Here is a 22,072-nt window from a genome sequence, read left to right as displayed (position 1 = left end):
TCTACAGATTAAATATAATGTTAATCAATCTGTCAAAGATTATATTGCTATGTTCTCAGTATTATTTATGCTATATACACTTTACTCCAATATCAGGATGTATGATAAATTTAAATAGGTAAATATGGAATGATTATATTGACAGCACTGTGCTGTGAATATAACCAAAGTAACATAAGGAACTCACAGTCTAATGAAAGAGACAGACAACCAAATATATTCCAATGCAATTTCTAAAATGCAAATCATAACAAAGAGCACAAAGAGCAGAGAAATTTCACTAATATATGAAATGGAAGCAAATTGTCCAAAGATGACCTTATAGAGATTTTAACATTTAAGCTTGATCTCTATGGATGAGTAGGATTTTTTTCAAATAGAGAAAGGAAAAATGGGGTTTCCTGGAAGAAGAATAGTATAAACTATATTCTCTGCAAAGTATAAAGATTGTGGTAGTATGATAAGCAAGAAATTCAGTGCATTAAATTGGGTAGAATTAGAATGTAGGCCTTGAGAAAAATAAAATAGACTATAGTGATTGGGATCAAATTTTGAAGAAACTTATAAGGAGTTTGGTTTCCAAAGACAGCGTGGAACCATGAGATATGTATAAGCAAAGCAATGGAAGAGTTAAGGTTGTGTATTAAGCTATAATTCTACAATCAGTGGGCAAAACTAACAGAAGAGGATAAGAAAGAGAGTCAAGGAGTTAAGACACTATTAAGCAAAGAGGGAAAGGAAAGAGTCTGAACAAATGTGGTGGTAGTGGAAATGAAGAAAAGGGGACAAATTAAAGGAATATTTTGGAGGTGGAACTAGTATGACTTCAATATGTTATATAAAGAAGTTGAGATGCAAGTTAAGGCAACTTTCAGCTTTTTAGATTGGTGAAATAAAATGGAGAATGAGAAGAAACCGCTAAAATTGGTAGTTTGGCTCTTATTGGTAACTTCACACAGTACAGCTAAGAATGAAGGTAAATTAATGGAAAAAAATGAAGGATGGATTCTAATGCTTTCTGGGGGGTTATATGTATCTCAAGTAAATAAAAATCTGATATTTACTCATTTGCCGATTATTTCATAAGGTTACATTGATTAAATAAAACAATCTAGATAATATACAAAATGGATATATGCCTTTCACACTTACGGGATTTTTTTAATGAGCATTGATAAAATTCAAGTCTCATCAAGTACTCAGAATCAGACAAATTATGATTTATTTCCTCAGGTATTGTAAGAAGCAAGATAGCTCCTTTTACCTCCTGACAGCAGTGGTAAAATAAATATTTTCAATCATCTAAACTCTTTTGTTCCTGCACTCATTAGAGCATGCAATTGGTAGAAACCAGGCATTGACTGACTGATTTGATTGACATGTGTTTATTTTCTCTTCCACACACTGTGGGATCACAGCATGAGAGTAATGAAAGAAGAGCTGTAATTTGCAATCATGGATAGCATGGCTATTTATTATAATCATACTTACAACTGGACCTGGTGGGCCCTGGGGACCTTCTCCTCCTTTCAGTCCAGGTGCACCCTGGGAAAAGTGAAAAGCAAAGATAATGAATTGATGTGAATTGAATATAAATAGGAGGAGATGTATGATTGACAAAATGAGAATATTAGGAAGTGTTTCCAGACACTAATGTATATTGCTATATGTATTATGACAACCAATGCATATGCTTACATATTTCCCTTTAATTACTCATGAATCTTTATTTAGTTGAGACCTAAAAAAATGCTTCTAATAAGCAATTTTATTCACATATTTCATTAATATGTTAATTATACCTGAGCTCCAGAAAGTCCTCTTTCACCTGGGAAACCACGTAGTCCTGCTGGTCCGTCTTTCCCTGAGACACCTTGAGGACCTGGGTCACCCTAAAGAACATAATAAACATCCATCATAGAGAGTAAACTCTACATGTTTCCAGAAACAATATTGTAATTACCTCTAAACTACTGTGAGTAAAACCTGAATACCGTTTAATGATGAGAGTATTGTGTGGAATGTCATATACATTAAAATGAGCTACTATTCACAGTTGAGTGTATATATATGGATGGTTTTATGGTCAATAGAACTAACTGTTCTTATATATTGTCCAGTCATGCCTTGAGATACAATAAACTGAATATTTTACTGACATATCTTTCTGACATTCATTTAAATACTACACCAGCATTTAGAGAATCTATGGACAAGTAATGAGAAGCTACAGTAAAAAGTAAATGGATATTTTCAGCCAAGAAAATTCCTTGAGCGTGGTGTACCTTTGCACCTTCTTTTCCTGCAGCACCGGGAAGACCTTGCTCCCCAGGAGGGCCAGGAGGACCAGGATGTCCACGTTCACCTATGGGACCAGTCTCACCAGTTGGTCCCTAAATTGGATAAACAAACTTCATTAGATTGCTCTTTTATTTTTGGCAAAGATAACACAAACCCAAAACAAATATCACTCCCTTTCACAAAGTTTTATCATTTTCAATTATTTTCATGATGTCCTACAAAACTGCATATAAAGCAGTGAAAGTAAATTACCTGGTAGAAGTCTGAAAGATTATGTGTAATCTTTATTAAAATCTGAGTGTATAAGGGAAATATATAGATAAATTCAAAGAGCTGTTTTCTTTATTTAATACCAGATTGTTTCAGAGTGAGGCCAAGTATTGTTAAAAACTGTTTTTTCACTATAATTTCATACCCTCCCCTCTTTTTATATTAGGTGTCAAATGAGTTTAGGAGCAAAAGAGGCACTGGTACCACTACTCAATTAATCACTGCTTGATAATAAGCTCAGGTCCCCTGGAACCCAAACAACCAAGGTGGTCCTCCTTGGAATTTCCATGATTGGAGACCTTCCAATTGTTAATCTACGTTCATTTGACAAAGTCTAGACAATGTGGCAGGGGGACCCTGAAGATCATGAGTTTGGGTTGGCAGTTCCTTTCGGCCAAAGACTATAACAAATAGCCCACTGCCTTAAACTGCTGCAAATGCCAAAGTGAAAAATGTCAGGTCACTTATGTGTCCTCTGAGTGGTGCTGGTTTGTGGTGCTATTTCAAGTGTAAATAGAGAATGGTGACCAGTTGCTCTCTATCTCCACTTAGAGAAAAACAAAATGAAGGATTTAAGTTTAAACATACATAAAGGGAAAGTTTCCAGATGCTAAGATTGTTAAACAGTGGAATGTGTTACTGAAGTTGCTTATGGAATATCATTCTCTGTTATTTTTCTAAAAATGCAACAGATTCGTACTTTTTGGTCTTGGATAAAAAAACACGTCTATCCCGAATTTGAGTGTACACTTCTAGGTTTAAATTCCTTTAATTATGTATTGCTGAAGGTCCCAAACTTATTATTAATGCATAAACATTTCTTCCCATAGGAATGTTTCCTTAAACATCTGATCAGAATTTCAATAGTAAGGAATGTAGAACTGATCCTAATTTAATGGCTATCACCACTGAGACAAAAATGAGTGGTGATTCACATGACCGCACAAAAAAAGGAGTATCAAGTATTGCAATCAATATTGCTCCTATTAAATCACTTCCTTTGTCCTAACATGAAAATACGGTTACATTTGAAATAGGCTATAGAATTTTCTTTCTTAAAAGGACCAATAAAGAAAAATAATCCAAAGAAGATGCATATTCAATAACACACCTGTTATTTTTATGCCTTAAAGTAGGGAGACAAAAAAGAACACGGGGCTCAGAAACCGGATGTCTGCATTAGGCAGAGATGACTTTTCAAAATCGTGAGGACCTGAAATGTTCAGTTAAGCCCCAAGATGTTTACATTCTAGTTGGGGCCCTAATTCTATTTCTGTTCAGAGATAAATAACATAATAGGAATGATTCTTTCAGTTAGATTTTTCCACAAAAAATTGCTGTGAAGGTGTTTGGAATAAAGAAGAAAACAATTATTTAGAGGGTTTTTTAAAAATTAAAACTGATAAGCAGTTAAAAGGAAGGCTCAGCACACATACAGAAATCTGCAAAAAGAGCATCATGTACACTGTTTTCTTCTTTATAAAGTAGCAAACAGAAATTCCCTTGGCTCAAAGTGATCTCTGAAATAAAAGGGATCAACCAATCCAAGAACTCTTCGTTTTTGCTTCTATCACACATATTCCTAGAAAGAAGACACAGTTTTCATTTCTCTCTGTGTGTGTGGTGTGTGATTGAGTTACAAAGTATTAAGAGCTAATTGTAGGCTGAGAAAAGACTACTTAAAGCAATTAAATAATTAAAACACTCAATCAACTGCTCTTTTGCTTTTATTTGTTATTAGCAGGGATAAAATTCCAGCTGAGTAAACTAGATGTGTTGTGTCCATTCAATAGGCTACGCCAGAATAAAAACATTGTTTTCTATCCCTGTGAATTATTTTCTATAAGTAGTTAATACTATAATTCAGGATACTGCATCAAGTTTTGAGATTCTTTCTGCCACCTCCCTTGAAAAAGCTACTTGTCTTTGCCATTATTTCTATTACTCAAAGATTACACACTAATATTTTATCACTGATGGAAATCATTGTTATGAAGACAAAAATTTTAAGAAACATGTAATATAATGCAAATATTAACATTTTAGAAGAATTGTGTTAGAAGATTTATATTTCTAATATATTATACCTCTAAATCTAATTTATACTTAGAAAACTAAAGTCATTTTATAATTTGAAATCCCCAAAAAAGATTATGGCCAATCTATTTAAAAATTATGTAGTGTTTTTAGCAGATGATGCCATGATCAGGCTTTCGTGTCACCTTCATTGTGAACTTTCTGACTTAATGTCATTTATTTTATTCTTTTCTTTTATTCATTCAGGCAATTGAAAAATCGCTTTAGCTAACTGATGGTTTGCTGAAGTTCATTTGATGCAGGCAAATTATATATTTAAATGCCATCCAAAATATAAAAATACATAAATTTCAATTAAAAACTTTTCACAATAAAATGAGCAAATTTTACACAACTTAACAAAGGTGAAAATATAAACAAGAAAATAAATCTTGTTAGGAAAATAAAGTAAATGGAACGTACCTGTGGTCCAACAACACCCCCTGGCCCAGGAGGGCCGGTCTTGCCTTGAAACCCCTAAGGTAAAAAAAAAATCTATAAAAGCTATCCAGGACACAAAGCATAAATTAAAATTCTCTGAGACAGTTGAATAATTCACATTAAAAGAAAGTCATCTTTTGGATAAAAATACTTATTTTTAAATGCCTATGAATTATTACATTCCAGTTCTTTTTATATTGAAAACTTAACATCTTCACTATTGTACACTATAGTCCTATGATTACTTTCAATAAGCTTAAAAAAGAAAATAAGCAAATGGGATGAAGCTGGAGCAAAAATGTGTTCTTAACCCTCTTTCACTGAGTCAGACAACATAGAAATTTTAATCGAGAAACGTTTATGGATGAAATAAATGAGGATTTAGACATTCTTTGAAACAGTCCACTGGTTCTTTATACAGAGATAAATCTACAGTCTGTGATATTAATGCATTTCTCTTTCCTGCATTCCAACAATCTCATAAAATAAACAAGATATAAAACTAAATTTATAAAAAGAAAGCTTTGCATGCTTTGTCATTATTTCAACATTTTATCAGTGTTCTTTCTTAAAACCCAAAAGAATATACTTACAAATGTACCTTGCATATAATGCAGTCATTAGAATAAAATCCAGTAGATGTGAGCACATGTACTCACTAAACAAGGCCTTTGGGCATATGTTCTGGTGTCTATATTTCTCTAGACTCCTGGGTTATTCATTCTGCATGACTGTATTATGATTAGCAAATTTCCTTCTCATGTGAGTTAATTGACACTTAACAGTTGGATAAAGATTCAAAATACTGACAAGCCTGCCAAAGAACTGAATTAAAGCAAATAGTATTTGCAAAAGTTTTATTCATTATAACATCAGATTGGAAATAAGAAAGTTAGAAAGCAAAGAGCAGAAACTAGCCCCACACTTGTATCATGAACTTCCAGATAATTGTGGTTACATTATTTATAAAAACAAAACTTAAAAGCAGGAAAAGAATCTGTAATTATTTTAATTGATGCCATGGGGAAAGAAAACAAATTTCTCCTATTTTTAAAGTACATTAATTCTTTTTTTTTTGGACCTGAGGACACGGGGTGAGAGGGGGAATCTGGGGCGAAGTGAGAGTAGCATCGACATGCGGGAAGCAGCAGCATAGCACAGGGAGATCAGCTCGGTGCTTTGCAATGACCTAGAGAGGTGGGATAGGGAGGCTCAAGAGGGAGGGGATGTGGAGACATATGTATGCATATGGCTGATTTACTTTCGTGTACAGCAGAAACTAACACAGTATTGTGAAGCAATTATACTCCAATAAAGATCTGTTAAAAAATACATTAATTCTTAAGACCATCAGGTTTCCACTTGAGTTATCAATAACAACAGCAAAGTGAATCAATTCAAGGGAAATATATTATAGCATTTACTTAGCTTGACTGCTTAATTTTAACTTTTCAGGAACTTAATGGTGTGGAAATTTGTACCCACATATGTAAGCATATATATACATAATATTTTTTTTTCTTTTTCACTGAGAGCTAACAGCTCTTAGTGCTGTTACTCTTATCATTTGTTTACAACATTTAGTCCCACATCCTAGCTACTCCTTAGATGATCTCAATAACTTCCATGATCACAATTGTTATCAATGCCTTCTTATGTTTTTTCCTCAGCTTAACATTCTCAAAATTGTTCTCACTAAATGAATCCTCTCCTTTGATTTTCCACCTCTGTTCTCTTCCTTTATTAACAAAGTGACTTCAGATCCCAGACTTTCCTCAGGTCCTCAAGCTCAGTCATTTAATCCTACCATGTCATCTCAGAAACTCACAAATACAGCTTCTTCTCTCTTGTTGAGTAGACAGACCTGTCTTATTTGAACTATACTCGCCACTTTCCTTGACCACTACAGTTTTTCAAGTCAGGTTCACTCACCTGTCCACTTGTTATCATGCCACAAAAGCAAATCTATTCAACTCATTGCTAAGCATATGTCATGAAATATCCATTACCAAGTCTACACAATCTCAACTTTCCCTAAACAACCATGCACCACATGGTTGCATAATCTGTTCCCTCTGTCTGGATCACCTTTTGCCCAATTTCTAATCACAGAGTTTGACATAAAGCTGTAAATGCAATCAGGACTTTAAAAAAATTAGTCTTATAAAGTTTTTTCCTTAGTAACTGTGAGAGCAAGAATAGCAGATGAAATTGATCACAATAATAATTAATTATGAAAATTAACTGATTAAAAATAAATGCTTAACTGAGGAAATTCTGTGAAAAATTTGCCACCCAGACTTGTATTCATATGTTCTAAGAGGGTGCTAGTACCTCTGAGTGAGAAACAGATTTGGAAGGAGCTGGAAAACAGCATTGACCATACGCCTGCTCATTCAAAACATTCAGAGTTTTGCAAGTATCTTATAAATCTGACACTGAGGATCTTACAGATGAACTATGTACAAGAAAACTTTTATAGATCAGAATGGAGTGCGATTATTCTAATACTGTCATGTAATAAGACTTTCCTTGCCATTTAATTTTAGGATAATAAGTTAAATTATGTTTTTCAAAATCCCGAAAAACAGAGGTTAATTTGATACATGAGTAATAAAAATGGAACTCCTATTCTGATCACCTCTACAGTCAAAGCATGATTTGTCACTGTGTTTCTGAGACAAACGTGGGTTGTTTCAGTATAATAAAGACTATCTCTAATTATTCCTAGTGGTCTTAAAAAGCTTTAAATTGTAAGATGTCAGAATGAACCTTCAATTCAAGGATTTCTGAATGGGAACAAATCTCAAATATAATAAAATACTTTCTTCTTTCAAAAAAGGAAACAGATATATCAAAATATAGATGCCCTAGATTCTGACTGTTGGACAAGATAATCTTTTGAATCACTGTCAACACAGAACAAGGTGAGAAAGAAAGGTTCCTGGTGATAGGGTGACTCACTACTGTTCTTAAAGTGGATTTGAAATCAGGAATACAATTTTCCAGACATAATTCTAGTTGTTGTTTACAAAAAACTACTAGATAAGAATATCCATCCTAGAAACAGTAGTTAATATGCTAGTTTTCCACTTTAACTTTAAAGGTTATATATAATATGGTTACTTTGGATAGAAGCAGAAGCTCTTGATTAAATTAAAGTCAAAAGGGATTTTATAATGATAATTCTCTAGGTACCCCTTCCTCAAAAGACATTTTGGAAATATTTGAGAGGTATTCCCAAGAAGCTATACCATGACTTAGTTAAAAATGATTGACTGCAATATTTGAATGAGAATGCGTTTGCAAATTTGAATGTGGATTGTCCTTTAGAGAGTTTATTTCTTGCTCATCATGGAGATGTCTTTCCCAAGAGGAAACCCAAACAATTTTACTCTTTGGTCTCACTAAAATCATTCTTGATTTTGCTTCGGTAATCCAAGACTTTGAAGTTTACAATCTGACTAAAACTAAAAAGTCATTACACTAAGAATTGTCACTTGGTGAGCAAAACAGGAATTGGCTGCTGCTGCCAGATTGTTTATCCTATGTAGAAAATCATCATGTTTTCAAATCTGTTATCCAGTATTTCTATTGAACCCCAAATATGTGTTCATGCTGGCAAAATACCCTAAGATAATTTTGAGCCACACAGTCAAAGGTAGTCTGTGTTGTGGTTTCCTTAAGAAATCTGGATAAAATTAATCAACGTTAGGAACCAAGAATTGATTCCAAGGAAACATGCTAATCCATGGTGATTTCTTATTAGACTACCATCCCACTGCAACAGTCAGATACAAAGTTTTGTTAACAGTGGCAGAATAAATAAACAAAACCGCCAGGATTCTTAAACCACAGTTGAGCTGCCAGTTTCCCCGTTGTCCACCTCTGTTATACACATAAGTTATTCAGAGAGTGTATTTAATGTTATATTTCCCATCATTTAAGGTACATTTTTTTCCATTTCCATTTTCCTACTTGAGAGGAGAGAATGCATTTGACATAGTTCTAGACCAATTACAGCCTTACAGTTCCAATAGCAGGAAATATTTCATCCCTTAATTCTGTATAGAAGAGTATATTACCTGCAGTTTATTGTAATTTGTCTCCTTTAGAGAGTGGAAAGGTGAAAGGGTAGGGTGGAATATATCTGTAACAAAGACTTATGTGAAAGGGTCAAGGCTGACAACCTTGTGGAGGTATCCAAAAGACAATGAGGTCTTTTCCATCAGCTTATCCCTAAAGTGTTATTGAAAACAAGGAAAATCAAGTAACATCCATGTCCTCAAGTATATTTATTTAAATGTTTAGATACAAACATAGGTCTATTTATGTATTGCAAATATATTTTTAAAAGATTAAATGGAATTAATTTCACCATTGTCCTTAACCTGGTAATTGACTTGTTAATAATAAAGTATCTTTCTGTGAAATGATGAAGTGCTTGAGATAGAAAATTTGAATCAGAAAACTGGGTCACTTACAGTCTCTCCACGTTGCCCAGGGTGTCCTGGCAGGCCATCCTTTCCAGGTGGTCCCTGAAATCACAAATATTAAACATCAAACGTCACAAATATTTCTTGAATTATTTATAATCTAAATACATGTTAGGCAATTTTCTTATATCTTCATTAGATATCTTATTTTGATGTTCTATTGACTTCATATACGGTAGAATGTGTTTTTTTTTTTTTTTTTTTTTTTTTTTGCGGTACGCGGGCGTCTCACTGTTGTGGCCCCTCCCGTTGCGGAGCACAGGCTCCGGACGCGCAGGCTCAGTGGCCATGGCTCACGGGCCCAGCTGCTCCGCGGCATGTGGGATCTTCCCGGACTGGGGGCACGAACCCGTGTCCCCTGCATCGTCAGGCGGACTCCCAACCACTGCGCCACCAGGGAAGCCCCTGTATATATCTTTTTAGCATATCTATAGCTATAAATGAGACCAGCAGAAAATTGTACAACTGTAATCTGAATATTTTACATTTAAATTTCATTAGCATCTTTCTTTTCAAAAAGCATAGTCATATTGGTTTGTATTTTTGTTTTTGTAAAAATGTTAGCTCCTCAGTACTTGACAAATGAATATTTTTCCCTCTTTTTGGTGATGTGTTCCTAATACAATTTCTTGTGCACTGAGACTTGGATACCAGAGATAGATAGTGTCCTCTAGTGGTGGTCTGAGCTCTAACTAACAAGAATGTGAAAGAAATACAAACTTATAAACAATGGCATTTTACTTCCCAGTTGCTTCAAGTAAAGGAAACAAGGTGCAAGGCTCAATTTTAGAAGTCATCAGGACAAATTTTTCCCAGCAGGTTTTCTTAAATACCTTCTTGGAAGCATAATGTTTATTAAACACTGGAGAGCACATCTACTATGTTATCACTTTCAGTAAAGGATGTTGTCTTTGTCATGAAAAAATAAATGAAGCCATTAACTAAGTACTTAAAGTAAACAACTCTGTGAGGTTCTTATGTTTTAGATACTTAGTAGAAATAGATTGCTTCTTTAGACTGCATTATGGATTATTCATACTACTCAGAAACCATTAAGCACCAAGTTCAATTTTCAAAACATGTATAATAAGTATAGGCAGAGATATTCTTAGGTGAGAATGTCTGGATAAATGAAGGGAAATGATCACTGTAATAACATTTTTAACGATAACAGGTATACCTCTCACAGTATGTTAATTATTTGAATAAACCTACTTATTTATTTAAAAATACATTATTTACATAAAGCTATTTTCAAATATCAATTCTTTGTAAACTGAGTTTGAAAAAAGGTATTTCAAAATAAGATCATTTTCACAGATAGCTTTTGTCCCACTGGAATAAGACTTTTTCTAGCTTGGTTATAACGTTTCAGTGGAAAGCCTTCGCAACAGTGACTAGTACCAGCTCTGCTTCCTGATTGCATCTTTATTGACACACTGGTTAAATTACCAGCTCTAATTAAAGCCTGTTATGATATTTCACAAGATCATAGCTTCCTCAGTGATTTGTTCATATTTTCCAGGATCATCTCAGTGATTCTATTCCCATCCACCCAAAGGACCAAAGCTGGAATGTTTTTAACCAAGTACCCAAAATGTTCTTGGATATCATCTACCCAGCCCTTCTTTCAAAAACATATATTACATATCTATGTATTAGGCATTAGGTGTATCGTTCTTGGTTTAGAGGTGAGACACATCTATAAGTAGTTGATTGCTAGTGGACCTCATCTAGGTTCAGTATTTCAAAATAGTAAAGAAAAACAAATCTTGTGCTCTATCACTATTTTGATACATATGGGAAAAAATATGCCATTAATTGAGGGCAGTAGTAAAAGTTTTAACTAAAATTATAGAGGGTGACAGCTAAAGGATAATAAACATGAGTCAGGTTTTTTTTTTCCACCACGCTTAAGTGTATCTCAAATGATGAGTTTTGCAATCAGTATGAGGCATTTACATGTTTTTTAGCAAATCTGTAAATATAAAAGTTAAATATCTTGTTATATTTGCTGGTGTGAAAAGTATAGATTACACTTTTATTGCAAAATATTATAACTCTTTAAAACAGTGATCTTACATCTAAAAAATGTCACATGGGATGAATGCAACATGATTTTTAATGGCTTTCCTAGATATCCTATGGGAGCAGTGTAAATAGACTATATAAAGAATTAATACCATCATCATTTTTCTTAAGTATTTATTCCTAATATTAAGTGATTAATCCTAAGTAATTTTTTTTTTTTTGGCCATGGCTCACGGGCGCAGCCGCTCCGCGGCATGTGCGATCTTCCCGGACCGGGGCACGAACCCACGTTCCCTGCATCGGCAGGCGGACTCTCAACCACTGCACCACCAGGGAAGCCCAATCCTAAGTAATTTTAATGGCCTCACACTACTATCCAATAAAATAAGCATATTAATTACCAAATAATTGCATGGCGTTAATTTAAATATAATAATTTTATTGATCAAAGTAGACTGCCCCTTTAATATTGTTGGTGAAGAGTAGTGACAACAAATTCATCTAAATGGGGGGAGGGTGCATATACAGCAAAGCAATCCGTGAAACGACACTTATAAATGTTAAGATGTTTTTCACTTCACACTGGCACTGAGTTTTGACTTTTCTCTAAATAGAATGTATCTTACAGTAGTCATGTTATAAATCCTAATCACCTAAATTAATTTTTTTAATTGGGATAACTATATGCTGACACTGGCATGAAATTAACAGACTCTAAACATGAACATTCTAAGTGCTTAATCCATACTCCACATGTGTCTGTGTGAATATATATATTTTTTCATTTATTTTTCATGTATATATCTAACATATGTATGTGTGTGTGTGTGTATATATATATATATATATATATATATATTTCCTGATTACAATGAAAATGAATCAATTAATTTGAAGGAAGAGGAGCTTGGTTCTATCTCTCTACCTGAATCCCTCCTTCTAAATATCAAAGAAATGAAGACAGTTCTTTCCTATATGTTATACAACTACATAGCAGAGAAATGATAGGCACTCTTATTTCATGCACTAATGTTGCATTTGTCAGAGAAATAGAGTATAAAACTCATTTTGTTTAGCAGTGAAAGCAATGTTCCTTAACAGTGTCATGTCTGTCCAAGCAGACTACATGTTTCTCAAGTGTAGGCATTTATTATATTTCTAATACTCCTTAGAGACAAAATGCATGCATGATCAATGGCTCAAAACTTGTTGAAAGATATGTGACAGAATGGACTGAAAAAGTTTGAGGAAAAAATGGCTTTATTGACAATAAAATTATATCACATGAGAGAAACTTCTTAACAATTTGTACAAATATAAATGGTATGATAATGTTGAAGTTACACATATCACTGGATTTTATGTTGCTAAACAATGATCTATGCACATGGCTTCAAAATACTTATGAAAGAATCTTATGTGCAAAATCATTTTTGCAACAGTATTTTCACTTCTCTGTATGTGCAACTTTGCATGACTTAATATTACATTTGGAACAAAACTGAAATAGTGAGCAAACAATATTATATGCAGACAGTATCTATATTATCCTTTGTTTAATACTAGCTATTTGTATTAATCCTTTCATAACACAATAAAATAGATAAAAAGTTTTCTTGATATGTTTGCTGTACTAGAGCAAGACTGTTAGTGATAAAAATAATATTTTAAACACTGTCTAAAATTATTTTAGAAAGTAAGAGAGTTTCAGCATTTAAGTCAGTATTTCACAATAAATAATTCATTTTTCAAATATGTGAGCTAAAATTACATTTGAAAGTAATCAGAGAAAGAGGGGGTTATTCAAACTCAATATAAAAATATTGGAGAACAAGAGTTCCCTGGTGGCGTAGTGGTTAAGAATCCGCCTGCCAATGCAGAGGACACGGGTTCCATCCTGGTCCGGGAAGATCCCACATGCCGTGGAGCAACTAAACCCGTGTGCCACAACTACCGAGCCTGCACTCTAGTGCCCGTGAGCCACAACTACTGAAGCCCTCACACCTAGAGCCCATGCTCTGCAACAAGAGAAGCCAACGCAATGAGAAGCCCGTGCACTGCAATGAAAAGTAGCCCCCGCTGGCCACAACTAGAGAAAGCCTGCACGCAGCAATGAAGACCAAATGCAGCAAAAAATTAATTAATTAATTAATTTAAAAAAATTGGAGAATATATTTATTTACTTATAAATGATTTTCAACATGTTTAAAAATATAATCATTTGTAACATTTATTTAAATTTATAACATCTTAATTTATAATTTTCTGAATCGTTCATTTATGCAAGATTGTTACTGGACTATATTTGACTATATTATTTATATTATATATAATTATTAGAAATAAGAACATTGGGATGTACAATTTTTGAAATATTGGCATATATAAAAATCCTCACATAACTTCCTCTCACAAGGTGCATGTTGTTGTGGTTTTGCCAAAAAGATTCAGTTCAACAGATGTAGAAAACAAACTTATGGTTACCAGGGGAGAAGGAGGAGGGAGGTTTAAACTGGAAGAGTGGCATTGACATATACACACTACTATACATAAAATAGATAACTAATGAGCACTTACTATATAGCACAGGGAACTCTACTCAATACTCAGTAATGGTCTATATGGGAAAAGAATCTAAAAAAGATTGGATATATGTATATGTATAACTGATTCACTTTGCTGTACACCTGAAACTAACACAACATTGTAAATCAACTATTCTCCAATAAAAGTTTTAAAAAAAGATTCAGTTCAAAAATCAGTTTAAAATATTCAGCCAAAAATCTGTATCAATGTGCCACTAAGTGAAAATAACCAGGATGTGAGTAAAACTGCCACTAGGAGTTAGTTATTGGTATTATTACATTGAGAAAACATTTGGTTCTCAAATCACTGACTGCAAATTTTAACTATACTTAGTTTCCTACAGCATAGATAATATTCAAACTATGTTGGTCTTATTCTCAGCCAAAACTTTTTTGAACTTTGCTATTCAAAGTACGGCCCATTGACCACTGGCATTGGCATCATCTAGACATTTGCCAGTAACGTCAAGTCTCAAGACCCATCCCAGACCTACTGAATTAAAATCTACATTTTTAACAAAATACCGACGTGATTTACATGCACACTAAAGTTTGAATAGCATTGTCTACTCTGGACTAGAACAGTGGTTCACAAACATTAGCATGCATCAGAACTACCTAGAGAGTTCGTTAAGACACAGACTGGGCCCCTCTCCTAGAGTTCTGATTAGGTGAGTGAGGTGGAGACAAGACCTTGCATTTCTAACAAATTGCAAGTGCTGCTGATTTTCTGGTCCAGGGACCACACTGTGAGAACAATTTCCTTAGACAGGTGGGTGCTATGGTTTGAAAGTCTGTGTCCCCTTGAAATTCAGATGTTGAAATCCTAACCCTCGAAGGTGATGTTATTAGTAGATGGGACTTTTGGGCAGTGCTTATGCCACCTTCATGGAACCTTAATGAATGGAACTAGTGACTTATAAAAGAGGCTCCAGAGAGTAGACAGTGAAAAGTCTGCTACCTGAAAGAGGGTCTTCACCTCACCATTCTGGGATGAGGATCTTGGACTTCCAGCCTTCAGAACTCTAACAAATAGATTCTACTGTTTATACACTACACAATCTGTGCTTTTTTGTTATAGCAGACGGTATGGACTAAGACAGTAAGTTGATTCTAACTCATAAATAAACTGAATAGGTTGCCAAAAAAAAGAGAGAGAGAAAAAAAAGCAGCTGAGCACTGAGCATGTCCTATATTCCCACAAATATTTGTGTGAAAGTAAAAGATTTCAATTAACTTTGTGAAAATATTTGATGAAGATATTCTACAGACTGTGGTTCTAAACAAATTTTATAAAAAGGAAATGATTCAGGAAGGGTTATCATTACATTTTCTAAGAAAAATACATTATAGAGGCAAAAATAGTAAATACAAATAAATAGAACTTAATGTGATATAAGTAATGTCAGAATGTTGGCGGATGTTTAGGAAGTGACATTTGAAGAAGGATACATTGGATAATGGAAGCTAAAAAAGAAATTGATATACCAAATATTTAAGATTCAGTAATGATTTTTAATGCTGGCAATAATATTCATTGCAGGACTTCCCTGGTGGCGCAGTGGTTGAGGGTATGCCTGCCAGTGGAGGGGGCATGGGTTCATGCCCCGGTCCGGGAAGATCCCACATGCCGTGGAGCGGCTGGGCCTGTGAGCCATGGCCGCTGAGCCTGCGTGTCCGAAGCCTGTGCTCCGCAACGGGAGAGGCCACAACAGTGAGAGGCCCACGTACCACAAAAAAAACAAAACAAAAGAAAACCAAAAAAAAAACCATTGCAGTAGAAGAGTAGTTGAGAGAATAATATTCATGTTGTTCTAGTTTTGATATACTTTGAAGGAATATTTAGTAAGATATATTTAAATTAGATTCAGAAACATTTGATAAACTTCATAAGCTGAAAATACATACTCTGGCATTATTAAGCACAATTTTGTTTTTATAGGAATTTTTACTCATATTTGTACCTAGATATTATTTAATATAAAAGCTATGACTTTCAAAATTTGAAAACACTGTCAAATGAAGAAAGAGAAAGAAAAACCATGACACTTACAGGAGGGCCTTTTGGTCCAGGGAATCCAACTGGACCTTGAGGTCCTTGAGGACCCTGAAGAGAAAAAGCAGTGGGGAAATTTAAGAATATATCTTATAAGGTACATCTTTATACGTTGCAGTTTATTTCCACAGATAAAGAACAATATAAAATACAGCTTCTTTAACATAATGGCAGAACTATTGCATTACAACAAGATAGTCTATGGTAATTTAAAAGCAAAATGGATGATCTTCCACACTATTCACTACTCAAAACTGCACATCACATCAATGGTCTTAGCTGAAGAACACTGTAAATATTTAGAATTCATATTAAAAATGAGTAGAACATGGATGTATCAGGAACCCTGTAGATAATCTACTTTCAACACTGGGTACACACATCCATAAATGGAGGATATTTCAAGTCCACAGCCCCCCAAAAGAAAAAATTATTTTTAAAATTGATTCTATAAATGTTCTGACTCTACAGACATACAAAATTAAAAGAAAAAAATAAGTGACTATCTCAAAAAGACCATAGAGGATACCTTTAGCTAATCTCTATATTTAAAACGTATTTATTTCTGAGGATGTCACTATCATTTTACTCATGTATAAACTTCTTTTGTAGATAAGATGAAAAGAACATTATTATATAATTATTCTCATTAACATTAAATCCAAATATACATTTATAATATTGCTCTTGACTTGATGCTTAATTAACTATATTATTCAACACTTAGATTTACATATCTTTAAAAGGCATAAAGTAGACCCTATTACAAGGACTACATTGGTCGCAGCAAAAGGATGGTGAAAGATAATCCTTTATATGACCAGAACAGGATAATTATATTCCTAAAAGGAATATATATAAAATGGAACATAATATAAATAAAATTTCTTAAGTAATACAATTAGGTTAGGATTTATTTATACTTAAATAAAAAATAAAGTTAATAAATTTACTATCAAGAGGATAGCTTTTAAAATATCTGGCTACAAAAAATGCTATATTTTGCCAAAAAAAAACCAAACAAACAAATAAAAGGCATGCTTACTTATGTGTATTTAGCTTTACTTTATACCAATTGAAAATCAAATTACTAAATAGTTTTCCTATTTACTGGAATAGATGTTTTATCTTGATTTGAATGTAAAATGATTGTGACTTAATGGCTACTGGTAGCTTGCATTTTACCAGCATAAAGCTGCTGCCAGCTCCAGGAACAAAGTGAGTATCAGTATGGAAAGCAAGGGGAGTGGAGGAGAAGGCATAGGTGTTACATGTGTATTTAAAAGAAAACAATTATTTTTGTTTAAAAGTTGATATCATAGGCCAATTAGACATATAATGTCTCTCATTTCTATAACAAAATTAATAGCACAAAATTGATTAAGCTTTTTGTAGGAAAGTAAATTAAAGAATAGGAATTTTTTAAACTCTGACTAGATTTTATGGATGACTGTGTACATGTATTTGCAGAAACATGTAACTGTAACTTTTCCCAGAAATTTAAACATTTGCAACATACTAATATTTACTTTATATGATATGACTGTATTGTACTTACTCTTTCACCAGGAGGGCCAGGAGGACCATCACCGCCTGAAGTGCCCTGGCAACAACAACACAAAAACCGGAAAAAATCAGTTTAGATTCCTTCTGTTAACATCCATCCTCTGGAAGAGGAACTTACAGGAAAGCCCAAATGGAACAAGTGCTGATGATACCTTTGGACCAGGTTTCCCAGTGGGACCTCTAGCACCTCTTGAACCTCGAGGACCCTGCACATAAGAGCAAAGATGAAATTGATCTAGTTCCAAGCAGATCTAAAGGCACAGGATCAGTTTTTATTTTTGAAGAAAATAGGAGAGTTAGATGAAAAATGAAAATCATATTTTAAATCAAGGTACTTACCGTTGGGCCACGCTGACCCCGAGGTCCTGGTTTGCCAGCTACACCCTGCCAAAGACAGTTCAAACAGTTTCAATACGCAGTATATCACAGTAAATTGTGAGTCTGGTGCTGAGAGATAGGTACTCATGTAAGAACATTTATATTAGATAGTCCAGAACAATATACTTGTATATCATACCCGGGCACCTTTCTCTCCATTGGCACCTGGAAACCCAGGAAATCCAGTGGAACCCTACAAAAATAAAAATAATAAACAATGAGTACAGTAACTAACATTTTTAGCCACAAGCTGAAAGTCTTTTGGAACACAATGATTCTTACAAGCTGGTAGCATTCAAATCAAAAATATAATTTAAGATACCATACAACCTCCATTTATGTATTTAAAAATGAACTTACAGTGACACCTGAAATCCTGGAAGCATTGAAAACATGAATTGATAAAACATTTTAGTTTTTAACTTTAAGGAAATTAATTAATCAAATATATCATTTCTCATATTAGTAAACAGCAATTCAAGGGCATTTCATATAAAATAAATTTTTAAATTTTTGACTTATAATTCTACATACTTGCTTCAACTCTGAAAAAAAATTTATTTTTCACAAGCATGAATAATCAAATATTAAAATAGGAATTTTATAAAATATTTTTCCTGAATTAACATTATTGTATTCTTATACTTATCACTTTTTAGTTGAGTATTTTACACCTTTAGAACTGGGTCAAATCATAAAGACTAAAAATCTTCTTCCATCTTTTCTGTTTGATGTTTGAATGTGGTTAGACCTAACTGAGACTCTAAGTCAGACAGTTCAGCATTAGAATCTGTTCGTAGGATTCTGAAGACATAAATTCAAGACTTATGTTTGTCATGCATTCAATTAAGTAATTGGGTACATTACTATAGTATAATAATGAGTACAGTTTTTTCTTCTACAAAATGAGAGCAATCATCTGCATCTTACAGGTACTTTGAAATTTATAGGAAATCGGAATAAAGGAAAGCAAGGTATAAAAACGATAACGATAGCTAACAATAAATAATGATTATTTAAAGATGTAATAAGCACTGTAAAAGCATTATGTAATTTAATCCACAAACAGCTACATTTTACAAATGGAATACGATTCCCCTATTTTACCTTGTACCTATGTCCAGATTTTCATCTGCTGAGAGATTTCTTTGAACATGACTGTAATTGGTTTGCCTTGTCATTGTATCATGAAATAGAGCAGATTAGGGTTCAATCCTTGCTCCTCAACTTACCAATAACTATGAAACCCTGGGAGGGGTTGGCTGGGGGGGCTTCCAAACACTCACTATTTTCCTATTCCAACCAGTGCATGGATTAAATGTCTAGCAAAGAGTAGTAGACATGCAGATTTTACACACTTCCCCATGCATTGAGGAAGATGTAACAGCCTTCTTTGACTTGAATACATCTTTGTGTTTTGTTTTGTTTGTTTGTTTGTTTTTGATTTACAATGTTGTATTAGTTTCAGGTATAAAATGAATCAGTTACACATATGTATATCTGTATTCTTTATTCAGATTCTTTTCATTACAGGTTTTTACAAGATATTGAACATAGTTCCCTGTGCTATACAGTAGGTCCTTGTTGTTTATCTATTTTACATGTAGTAGTGTGTATCTCTTATTCCCAAACTCCTGATTTATCCCTCCCTCTCCGTTTCACCTTTGGTAACCATAAGTTTATTTTCTATGCCTGTGAGTCTATTTCAGTTTACACTCACTTGGATTGAACTAACCTAAAGTAACCTTTCTCCAAGTGATAAATGCTTCCTCTGTATCAGAATAATCTGGAGTGACTGCTAAAAGTGTGGACTGTCAAATCCCACTGCAGACATACTAAGACAGACTCTCTGGCATTGCATTCCTGGACCCTGCAATTTCCCCAGGTGATACATACAGAATGGATGTTATAATTTATATTTCCTCCACAAGTCAGGAAAATTTTATATGAAGTCTTACGGGATTTGATGGACAAAACTTAGTATGAGCTGCTAAACTTCATTTTAGGACCTGTTTAGCAATATATTCTAATTCATGCTTATAGAGACCACTATGTGATCAACCTGAGGACAATTTTTAGGACATGTAATACTCACACAATGGGGGAAAATGTCTGCAAATGACATTTTTTGAAGGGCTTTCAAAGCCTTTTCTCTTTCTCGAGAGAGAATCAGATAGTTATACCTGGTAGAATATTACTATGTGACTACTCTAGGAATTTGACAAGTGAGTATAATACAATATGAAAGTAATTCACTTCTATCAAATTCAATTTGAGGACAAATATTCATCTGTCCTGAGTGGAACACAAACACATTTATAGAGACTCCATTCAAATAAATTGCTCTTATGCATCAATTTCATGTTTAATAAATTTATTTTCTTACATGGTTTCTGCTCTTAGAAATTTATGGGAAATAGACAAAAATGTCCAATCCACCAACTAAACAGTTTGTAATATATGGGCATATTCTTCTTCTTTTCTCACATAAAAATTATCACCAAAATATACAGTTTCCATGAAAAGACATTATGTGCTTTTAAATGGAAAAAATAAACAGCCAACAAAAGGCCAAAAAGTCAAAGGTTAATAGTGAAATTGGCTCTTTCAGTGAACTGAAAATTTCGAAATTATGTTAAATTGTTTTAAATATAAATGAATCCTACCTTAAAATAGATTTTACTTTTTGAAATAGCTATCATTTTATAGTGCATATGGCAGTGCATCTTTTAAATACTCAGTATGGTTTATATTACTAGTAAGATATTGGATAAATTATATTGCCTAATTATAGTCCTTAAATTGCTTGAAAGGGATTGGCAGCCAAATTTCATTTTTAGTACAAGAAAGACTTAAATCTATTCAAAATTCATTGGCTTCCACATAGGAAAAAATATGAAACTATCTTTGATCTTTGATGCATCCATCATTTTTTTTGTTTTAGAACTGAGACACATAAATGTTTTTGACCATAGAAAAAAGTTATGAAGAAAAGTAATAGAAAAAAATAAAGACCAAAATTTCAGACATTTAGGTTAAAGGGAAAATAAAATGTTTGATTCCTCTAGGAAGAAATATTTCTCTCTAGTCATTCTGGCCCATTTTGTAAATAAAAATAAGTCAATGAATATTGAATAGAGGTTTGACTTAGGAAAAACAGAAAAAGATAAAAATGTCAAATAAACACTTAATAGAAAATTGTACTCATTCATGTAACATGTAAAAAAAGTTTTCCACTTTTAAATCTAAACACTACCACATTGCAATTCAATTTAGTAATTAGATAAAAAATTTACCAAATAATCTACGAATAGTTTAAAGTTGTGGGTTATGAAGTAAATATCTTCTTTTACTCAAAGTACTTGTTAAAATGCTTGACATTTGAAAGGCAGGTAACTAGGTGACAGGACAATGTATTAGAGACAGTATTTAAAAGGTAAAAATTATTAATCAGTGTTCTAAATGTAGGCAGAAACATATAAATGATGCTTGCATTATTTTAAAATCATAGATTAAATGAATCTTATTTTAGAAAGGCTCAATTACCTCCTAGCATACAAGGAAATATATTCTAGAAATTCAGTGAAATATTATAGGACAAAACCACATAGCAAGCCTAAAATACCGTTGCCACATGATGATGAGTCACAAGTTCATGCAGTTCACATTAGTCAGGAGGGAGGATATTTTTGTCTCTCATTGTTTATCTGTGAAACTTATTAATAAATATATATTTGGGGATTATTATCCCCAACCAGGATGTATTCTTTTTTTTGCAGTACGCGGGCCTCTCACTGTTGTGGCCTCTCCCGTTGTGGAGCACAGGCTCCGGATGCGCAGGCCCAGCAGCCATGGCTCACGGGCCCAGCCGC

The 22,072-nt window shown here is 33.5% G+C and overlaps 1 protein-coding gene across 4 annotated transcripts in view; it reads right to left on the bottom strand.

The window, feature by feature from the left end:
• Positions 1-22,072, bottom strand: part of COL11A1 (collagen type XI alpha 1 chain) — a gene marked incomplete at both ends in the record, with an annotated part of 195,096 nt that overhangs the window by 61,811 nt on the left and 111,213 nt on the right. For all 4 annotated transcript variants that reach the window (XM_082832567.1, XM_082832570.1, XM_082832568.1 and 1 more), the window contains 10 exons: positions 1,492-1,545; positions 1,803-1,892; positions 2,286-2,393; positions 5,071-5,124; positions 9,573-9,626; positions 16,254-16,307; positions 17,815-17,859; positions 17,975-18,028; positions 18,162-18,206; positions 18,340-18,393. In XM_082832567.1, coding sequence (XP_082688693.1) covers positions 1,492-1,545; positions 1,803-1,892; positions 2,286-2,393; positions 5,071-5,124; positions 9,573-9,626; positions 16,254-16,307; positions 17,815-17,859; positions 17,975-18,028; positions 18,162-18,206; positions 18,340-18,393 — 612 coding nt within the window. The remainder of the gene's footprint in view (positions 1-1,491; positions 1,546-1,802; positions 1,893-2,285; positions 2,394-5,070; positions 5,125-9,572; positions 9,627-16,253; positions 16,308-17,814; positions 17,860-17,974; positions 18,029-18,161; positions 18,207-18,339; positions 18,394-22,072) is intronic.

Source organism: Leucopleurus acutus (assembly GCF_964270905.1).
Source record: "Leucopleurus acutus genome assembly, chromosome: 2".
NCBI lineage: Eukaryota > Metazoa > Chordata > Mammalia > Artiodactyla > Delphinidae > Leucopleurus > Leucopleurus acutus.
The sequence above is the reverse complement of the archived record's forward strand: the minus strand, read 5'-3'. Positions and strand labels throughout refer to the sequence as shown.